Genomic DNA, 9,609 nt, shown 5'->3' with positions numbered 1-9,609 from the left:
TTCTTTTCATTAAAATGTACAATTCGCTTATTATTTTCACTTACCTGCGCTCGTCCGTTCTGTTTGGTGACTGTCTTCTAACTCTAACCCTTTTTGCTCATCGCAATCGGAGCAACCCACGCTATGTCATTTCTATGTTGTCCCTTTTCTCTATTATTCCCTTTCTGCCAAAGATGCCATCCCACATTCATACATATATATATACAAGTATATATAATATATAAATAATTGATTAGCATGATGAGGAATCGATGTAGCCATCTCCGTTTGTCTGTCCGTCTGTATATTTGATATCGATACGTAATTTTGCGCACGTTCTTTTCTCACCAAAACGATGCACTATCGAAATCAAGTGCTTGTATGGAAAGCTTCTTCATTTGAGGAGATAATTTCTCGATATTTTGTATGGGTATGGATAATCTAGATATGGATAATACCAACGCTGTTTTGATCGGATTGCAATAGCATAGTATAGCTAGCATACAAACAGAAAGATCGGAGTCAAGTGCTTGTATGGATTTGTTTTAGGATTTACAAACAACCGGTGGGTGAGTAAAACTACCCTACACTGGACCAGGATGTTGCGAAAGTGTAAAAATATTAAGAAAGCCACCCAGTTGTTTATGTTTCAATGCTACCCAGGAATTATTGCTTCTGTGTCAGGTACACATGCTTTTCATACTGAGACCTCTAGTAATACGTATAACTTTATTCAATGCAATAGTTGTGGCATTACAGGCAAACAGAATATAAATGTTTCTTTGGCTGCTCTTGCTGTATTCTTATTATGATCTCGGTCATGTCGAAACGATATAATACAATATATGAGAATATCAGAAAATAGATAATACAATAGATATATAGTATGTATATTCGATAACAACCATAACAATAAATATATTAAAGTTTTCACTAAAATGTCCAATTTCTAGTGGTCGTAGGTTTTGGGTATCATATACTCATCTCTATATATAAAAATTACGTGTCCTGATGTTTGCCCGCGATGGACTCCTAAATTACTGAACCGATTTTAACAAACCTTAGCACACTGTGTCCGGTTCGAACCAACTTAGAAGATAGGATTGTAAAAAATTCATAAATAAAAAATACAGTGAAAGCTCTATTAAATGGACGTTCTATTAAGCGAACATCTCCGCTTGGCCGGTCCCACTATTAGTTGATATTTATTAAGTGCAATCTATTAAGCGGATAACTCTATTAACTGGACAGAAAGGCTGGTAACCAGACATTGAGGAAGCAGCCATAAATTCGTTATTTTATCCAATGAAATTTATTTGTAAGAACATATTCAAACTTAAATCTCAAGTACAATCCCTTGGATTCTTATACCGACAAAAACGTTTTCGCCTTTATTCGTGAATAAAATTTTCACTTTATTGAATAGTTTATCATATGAATAATAGTATAGAATGTATTCCACAGCAACGGGTTGCCGGAACCCCCAGTTTTACTATATTTTAGGGTTCTGTTGGCTTCATTTTTGTGAAATCGCCACATCTAATTCGTATTCGTATTCTAATGCGCGTCATATTGATATTTACGTAAATTATCTCATTATCCGCACGTTTATCGAAAATAAAACGGGAAATCCATACGAAGCGCTAAATCTGTAAGAACTGGATGTCAAAAAATGTAACAAAGAGAGACATACTATATTACACTTGGCATTGTACATTGTGCTCGAACCTTTCAGAATTTAGTCGCCCTAAATGTTAAATAAAACTCTCTGTTATAAGTATGTAATTAATTTTTTTAATTTACGCTCGTAAGTCGGTTTAAATTTAACATTTTTTTGAAATTGCAAACCATCCCCATTGGATTCCCTTCGAAGTGGTTCAGGCCATTTTTCATTTCATGCAACGGTTTAGTCAGCTATAGCGAACAGACAAAAACCCAACTTATTTTCATATATATATATAAGATATAGTAGTCTTTATACAGTTTAATACCATGATGGAAAAACTTCAAATCGACCTTCTAATATCAAATCCTACTAAATGGAAAAACACTTTTTAAATCGTAGACGTGGTGGTGATATTCTTTATTGCAATGTATAATACTGTAGTCACTAATGCTGGTTTTCACTAGGTCATATTTGACGTCAAATATTGTCAAAATAATGAAAACGGGTTGTCATATGGTGTCATTTGCGTTTGCCGGCATATTTGGCAATGCACGGTCATTTCAAATGACAGTCAAATGAAAACAATCAATGTTCGATATGTAGCAATATTTGACAACTAATTTTGATTTGTCAACATGTTGGCAATTATTTTCGTTTGCCGCACAAATAGGTGTTAAAGAAGTAAAAAGCAAAAACCATTTTTCATATTTCAAGATAAGGTTTTTATTAAATTTTATGAAGAATACTATACATTTATTTTCCCAAACTTTTTCAGTTTCAAATATGGAGGAAGAAATTAATTCAAAAATTCAAACTCCAATAATCAAGCGGGTGCGGAAAATGAAAGCAAAATGGACAGCAGAAGAGACCGAGCCGCTGATCCAAGAAGTAGAGTCCAGGGAAGGAACATGGAATTTTCTTTCCCATGATTATAGAGATCGAAATTTGCGAGAGGCTCAGTGGCATGAAGTAGCAGACATATTAAATATGCCACGATCAGAAGTAGCAGCCAAATGGAACAGCCTTCGCTGTTCTTTCCCCGTAAGTAATTGTGAAATAGTACACAACAAATCGCATTATAAATATTACTTTTAGGCGGCCTTCAACCGAAAGGCACATACAAGAAGTGGTCAAGGTGCTGGAAGAACGCCTACAATGAACCCACTTTTTAATTCTTTAAAGTTCCTAGAGCCCACTTTGCGTGTTGAAGCGAACACGACATCAAATTTAATTAATGCAAGTATACATCTCTAAAAATAATACTATTTGTTTTCAATGTGCATATTTGTTTTTACAGGACAACGCGTTGACCCTAACCCCTCGAACAATATTGTTTGAGGCGCAAGATACTAGTTTATCTGGCGAAATGCAACCAACGCCATCCACTTAAATCAATTTAGGGAGACGTCGAGCTCAAAGAGATGATGATGAGTATATTCAAGTGGTGAAACGTGCACTGGAGACCCTCACATCAGCTACCAAAAGTAACGCTTGGGATGATTTAGGAAATTTTGTATCATCCAATGGCCGAGAGTGGGCCCAGGAATCTTCACAACTGGCCAAGGAATATATGTAAGTTGATATTCAAGTATCAACAGAATGTAGCTAGGTCAGAGCAGTTGCACAATTTTGTGTCTTAATAAAACCTAATTTTGCTGTTTTATTCTATAGATCAACATAATGTAATTCGAAATCATATCTATTTCATCTAGTACTACATCTGCTAGTCCTTTGTACTATTTTATATACTTTTGTTGAATAAAACTGAACTAAAAATAATAATTATAATTATAAAAAATTTTTATAAAAGATGACATACATATCGTCACCTGAAATGCAAAATAACGTAACAACATTTTCGGAAATTTACAGTGCCATGAATGAAACACGAAATAAAATGGAACATGAGTGAAACAAAATTTTAATATTGGTTAAAACTAGTTTATATTTGATCGAAGAAGCAGAAAATGTTGAGCATATGTAATATTATGTAAGTAGTTTGAAGTAGTGAAGCGTAATCTATAAGACATTCAATTTCGAAATTTTTGATGATACGTTATTTTGCATTTCAGGTGACGATATATAAGTAGAAATGAATTGAATTCAAACTTGTTTTATTTAAATTTGAGAAAGTTTATAAAAATGGAACATAAAAATATTTTGTATTTGCAAATTAACTTAAATTATAGAATTACATATTTATGAAGGAGGAAAGTACTACAAAGAAGAATTATGCAATATCGTCCTATTATTTGCCATTCAACCTCTCCATGAGGAGTCATGAAATACTCCATAAAACTCTCACCGACATTTATCGCCCTGTCTGCTGGCTTACCTAAAATACTGCTTGGCCGAACTGATGGACGCATTTCATTTTCTCCCAACTCCATTCGCCAATTACCTGGATCAGTAATGCCATTTGTATCTTTGTCTACATCAGATAATCGTATATATATAGACTTGCGTCTTAACAATTAATTATGCAATATGCAAATCGCGAGGGCAATAACTATAGCATGTTCGGGAGTAACGTTCATGGGTCTTCTGAGAATTCGAAAACGTGATGCACATATGCCGAACATGTTTTCCACAACATTTCTGGCTCCAGATAGCCTATAATTAAATATTTTGTACGACATAACTTGATTGCGGAAGCTAAATGGTGTCATCAAGTACGTTTTTAAGGGAAAAGCGTCGTCAGCTACAATGACAAATGGCATTTCATCACGTTCATGTGGAAGTGGTTTCGGCGGCGGAAAATTTAACTTGTTTTCTGCAAGAGCCATTGAAAGAGCACATCTTAATATGTTAAAATAGAAAGATATTTTAATTATTAACATTTAATGTTATTATTTTTGTTTGCCTCCATCAGATTCACGGCCATAAGCTCCAACATCTACAAACAAAAATTTGTAGTCCGCATCGACCATAGCCATCAGAACAATGCCATTATATTTCTTATAATTGAAATATTCTGAGCCGCAATTCGCAGGAGTTACATATATCGTCACATAAACCCCCACCAAAACCCAGAAGACACCAATAAAACAACAACAATAAATCATTAACTTTATACCAATAAAACAACAACAACAACAAATCATTATAAAATTTTCATTTGAATTTTAAATAGTTTAAGTCACCAATATAAAACATTATTTTCTTACAAACTAAATTGTATTCATATTCATAAATTACTAATAATAATTTTTCCCTTTAATTTTAAAATATTAAAGTCAGCAGAACAAAACATTGCAACAATTGTGTACTAATTAATACTTTTACCAATTTTTATACAATTATTATTGTTTTAATTTTTACTGTATTTTTCTTGACTCATCAAATCTATCTAAAGATCATTATTGGTGTAACCTTCAAGAAGATAAGGTGTTTTATTTGGTGCAATTAACGAAGGAACGTAATAACATAACTGGCGCAGTCGGAAAACCAACGGTTCGGGTTGAAACTTAACTAAAAGTGCTAACAAAATAATATCTTTGTTAATAATTAAATCCTTGGACCACATAAGGGGCCGCCTGTTCAAAAACTCGAAGGAATATCGGACGGAGAACAAATATCAAGAGCATATTGGTATAAGGCAAGGAAAATAAGTGGAAATACTCGAGAACCGTTGGAAAAAGGACCTAAATCCCTCATGTGTACAATTGTCATAGGGGCTCTGTAAGTAAAAGAGTTGTTATTGAATTACAAACAAACAAAAAAAAAAATATTGAAGAAAAGTTTACATACGTTTATACATACATTGCGAAAATAGAAAAAAAATTGAAATAAAAATATATTAATTCAAAGAAATTTTTTTATAAGCACTTGGAAAGATCATTAAAAAATATAATCTTTACAACTTAAAAGAAAATATAACATACATACATTGTCAAAATAAATAAAATTACAAAGGAAGAAGTGTAAAAGTTAAATAAAAAATAAATTACATATATATGTGGGAACAAGTGAAGAAGATGTGTTATGCTTGACGTCCAATCGCAGAAGAGATTTATTTCTTATTCGTTATAACTTAAGAGCTAGTAAGAATGTAATAATAAAAGGAATGAAAGATTACAAACATATGATAGTGCTGCCTTTAGGAGTTAGGTAGAGTTGTATTTTAAGAGTGCTGCGCCGAAGATTAAATTAACGCCGTAATGATCCTTCGAGGTTGCCACAATACTCCCCTCCCAGACACTCTGTGGAGTGGCGATAAAAGCAGGTTTCAAACGATCTATTGAAACTTTAATAACGCTGTTGTTTACTTCCACTAAAAAGTATTTGGGAAATCGTTGAATAATTTTGTATGGTCCTTTGTATGGAGGCGATAGCGATGGTCGCACCAGATCGTCTCGAATAAAGACTTGTTGGCAGGTTTTTAACCCGGAGTGAACGAATACTTTTTGTTTCGCGTGCCAAGTGGTGTCGACTGGTCGCAGATCTCGCATACATGAACGTAGTTGCTTGACCATATCAGCTTCGCTGTATGTTGGTTTGCTATCGATGAGAAATTCTGAAGGTAGTCGCAGGTTCTCGCCATAAGCTAGATCGGCTGGTGCTGCATCCAAGTCGTTTTTGTATGTGGATCGTAAGCCCAGTAAAATAAGTGGTAAATATGAAGTCCACGGACTAGTGTTATGGTATAGAAGCTCTGCTTTTAACGTACGATGCCATCTTTCGACAAGACCATTTGCTTGGGGGTGGTAAGGCGTAGTTCGAAAATGTCGTGTACCCAATAGCTGTAGTAATTGTTGAAACAGGGCACTCTCGAACTGACGTCCTAAGTCTGATGTGATGGTTACAGGTACACCAAACCGTGAAATCCAGCCGTTTAGTAGTGCTTTGGCAACAGTAGGAGCTGTTATATCTGGTATAGGTAACGCTTCTGGCCAGCGTGTGAATCTATCCAGAATAGTAAGACAATAGCGGTTTCCTTCGGATGGTGGAAATGGTCCGACTAAGTCGATATGGATGTGCGCGAAACGAAGTGTTGGACATTTTTGACGCTGTAACAAACTTCGGTTGTGTCGTATAGTTTTGTTCCGCTGACACTGCAAACAGCAGCGAGCAAAATTTCTACTGTCTCGCTGGACACCAGGCCAAACAAATCGCTCTGTTACCAATCGTGTAGTCCCCCTTATGCCTGGGTGTGAAAGATTGTGAGTTGACCGCAAAAACGTTTTTCTAAAATTTTTGGTTATGAACGGTCGAACACGGTCAGTTGAGGTGTCGCAGCATAAGCTTCTGGAACTAAAAGGAAGAGCGAAATTTTGTAGGTTAAGAGAGTGTTTTATTTTACCATTTAAAAGATTTCGAAGCTCCTCGTCCTTGGACTGGTCCTCAGCCAAGTTATCATAGTTTAAAGTTTCTGCGGAAATTGAGTTTATTCGTGACAGCAGGTCTGCTGTTGCACATTATCTTCGCCGCTTACATGTCGAATGTCGGTGGTGATCTGAGCTATGAAGTCGAGTTGACGTATTTGTCGATTAGAAGCTCGATCTAGCTTTTGTTGAAATGCATATATCAGCGGCTTATGGTCTGTGTAATTATGGCAACGGCGACCTTCGACCATGTATTGAAAATGTCGTAATGCCAGGTATGCAGCAGTCAGTTCCCTGTCGTAAGGACTGTATCTTTTCTCAGCACTAGTAAATCCATAAAGAAAGATCCGCGTTGTGCGAAGGATGAGCGAGTAATGCACAATTGACCAGTTGTTCCCACATGCAGCAAAATTGTCTGCTGCTTCCACTGACCAAGAAAGTGGTGTAGTATCGTTTCGTCTATTACCACGAACCATATCGAAAAGGCAAGCTTGTGTCTTCAGTGCATGTGGTATGAAACGACGGTAGAAATTAAGCATCGCTAAAAACGCTTTAAGTCCTTTGCGATAACCGGTCGTTTAAAATTACGTAGAGCCTCAACGCGTTCTGGGAGTGGCCGAGTACCATCTTTAGTGATAGAATGTCCGAGGAATCGTAGTTCCGAGACGCCAAACTCCGATTTACTAACGTTAATAGTTAGGTTGTTTTCCTGAGTCGTTGGAAAACTTGGCGCAAGTGGTTTCATGCTCTTCTTCTGAAACGGATGCAGCGTACATACATCATCAAGATAAACAAATACGAAGTTTAAACCACGAAAGACTTCGTTAATAAGTCTTTGGAATGTCTGTGCTGCATTCCTCAAACCAAACGTCATATGCGTAAATTCGTTGAGTCGGAAGGGAGTCGTTATCGCCGTTTTACAAATGTCTTCTTTGTTTATTGGCACTTGATGAAAGGCCTTTTTTAAATCGATTTTAGAAAACACGCGTTTTCCGGCCAAGATATTGAAGAAATCGTGCAAAAATGGCAACGGATATCGATCAGGAACTTTTACTGCATTTAGTCCACGATAATCCCCGTATGGTCTCCACATTCCATCAGTTCCGTAACCATATGTAATGGGCTTGCCCAGTTACTACTGGATGGGTGACAAATGCCCAGTTTCACCAGCGAATCAAATTCAGCTTTTGCGGCGAAAAAGAAAGAAACATATCGGGTGAAAGACGTCGAGGTCGTGCGAAGACGGGTTGACCGGTGGTAATAATTCGATGTTCTACCGACGATTTTGTTGGTGCATTTAGCGGATGAGAGCGGGTGATATCACTATAATCTGCGAGAATATTCGAATAATTAGATTTCACGTTAAAAGATTTTATGCTGAATATACACTTTTTTCAATTTCGCAAACCGTTCTTAATTCGGTTTTGCGATCAAATAGACATCTGTTTTTGAGATCGACCAAAAGTTCGAAATGAGACAGAAAGTCAGCGCCAATAATTGCTTGAGAAACATCAGCAATAATGAAATTCCACAAAAATTCGCGTCGTAAATTTAGATTAAGTTTCAGAATCGCCTCACCGAATACAGAAATCGGCGATCCATTTGCGGCAAACAATTTCATACCGTTAGGAGAAGCTCGAGCTGTGTTGTTGCATTTTGGTATAACGGAAACGTCCGCACCGGTATCTACTAAAAAATTTAATTTTGCTGACGTATCGTATATGCGTAAACGGTATGTCTTGAAGGTTTTAGACTGTTTGCCCAACTCTAAAACCGTAGCAGCCGAGCGACCCTATAAAGGTTTCTTCAACAAAACATAATTGCACGGCTCTCGGCATTTAGTTGCTTTCGTACCGTATTTCATTATGGTACCAGCAAATCGGTTTATCCGATTTACCTGTAAAGACGCTTGAGGTCCACGTGACTTAGATCGAGACCGCGAACGAAAATTTGATCCTTTGTTATTGAAAAGCTTATGCACTTGCCTAGTCAATTCCGCTATTTCGAGTTCAAAGCACGAAACCATTAAGTGCCAGACCCTCTTGCGCGTGGTTGGGTCGCATCCCAATAGTTTCGATGATGGAATCCGCTATCTTTAGTTTTTCCACGGTAGTCGACGTTTGTAGGAGGAAGCAATAATCGCTGTCATTGTACATACGGAGGAAGTCTGTTGGCCGTCCGAAAATGCTCAATGATCTGTCCCGATAAAAAATTTGTCGTCTATGATGCAAGCTCTATCAGCTTGTTAGGCGGTACGCGTAGCAACGATTCAGAGTCGTCCCGGCTGCGCGTTTCATGTCGTTAAATAACTCACTGGGGCGTCGGTCGCCTAGAGCCATATCCTTTAAGAACACGTTGCAGCCGCCGCTGCTGGCTGTCCGAAAAATGCTCAATGATCTTGTCCTGAATGTATTTGTATTTAAAATTTGTCGGCAGCGTCTATGATGCAGCGGAGCTCTATCAGCTTGTTAGGCGATACACATGCAAGAACGATGTCGAATTTCCTATTATCGTTGGAAATTGAAGAAGCGCTAAACCAAAAGTCCAGAGAATAAAAATAAGCTTCGATGTTGTCTTCGGTCATTGTTGGTAGTGGTAGACGTGGAGTTGAATTTGCAAATCCCCAATATTGACGTCGGA

The 9,609-nt window shown here is 37.0% G+C and overlaps 1 protein-coding gene across 1 annotated transcript; it reads left to right on the top strand.

The window, feature by feature from the left end:
* The first annotated feature begins 2,434 nt into the window (after window positions 1-2,434).
* Window positions 2,435-3,326, top strand: LOC120779869. Its single transcript, XM_040112223.1, has 4 exons — window positions 2,435-2,686; window positions 2,741-2,885; window positions 3,046-3,217; window positions 3,317-3,326. The coding sequence occupies exons 1-4, from the start codon at window positions 2,486-2,488 to the stop codon at window positions 3,324-3,326; spliced, it is 528 nt and encodes a 175-aa protein (XP_039968157.1). The 5' UTR covers window positions 2,435-2,485.
* Window positions 3,327-9,609: the final 6,283 nt, after the last annotated feature.

This window comes from Bactrocera tryoni, unplaced genomic scaffold (genome assembly GCF_016617805.1).
Source record: "Bactrocera tryoni isolate S06 unplaced genomic scaffold, CSIRO_BtryS06_freeze2 scaffold_11, whole genome shotgun sequence".
Lineage (NCBI taxonomy): Eukaryota > Metazoa > Arthropoda > Insecta > Diptera > Tephritidae > Bactrocera > Bactrocera tryoni.
Note: the sequence above shows the minus strand (reverse complement) of the source record. Positions and strands in the feature narration are given on the sequence as shown.

Bases quoted from the DNA above. Each gene is read 5' to 3' on its own strand.
- LOC120779869 (XM_040112223.1), top strand. From the start codon at position 2,486: ATGAAAGCAAAATGGACAGCAGAAGAGACCGAGCCGCTGATCCAAGAA. The intron at 2,687-2,740 runs GTAAGTAATTGT...TATTACTTTTAG, and splicing joins GCCTTCGCTGTTCTTTCCCC to GCGGCCTTCAACCGAAAGGC. The intron at 2,886-3,045 runs GTATACATCTCT...AAATCAATTTAG, and splicing joins ATCAAATTTAATTAATGCAA to GGAGACGTCGAGCTCAAAGA.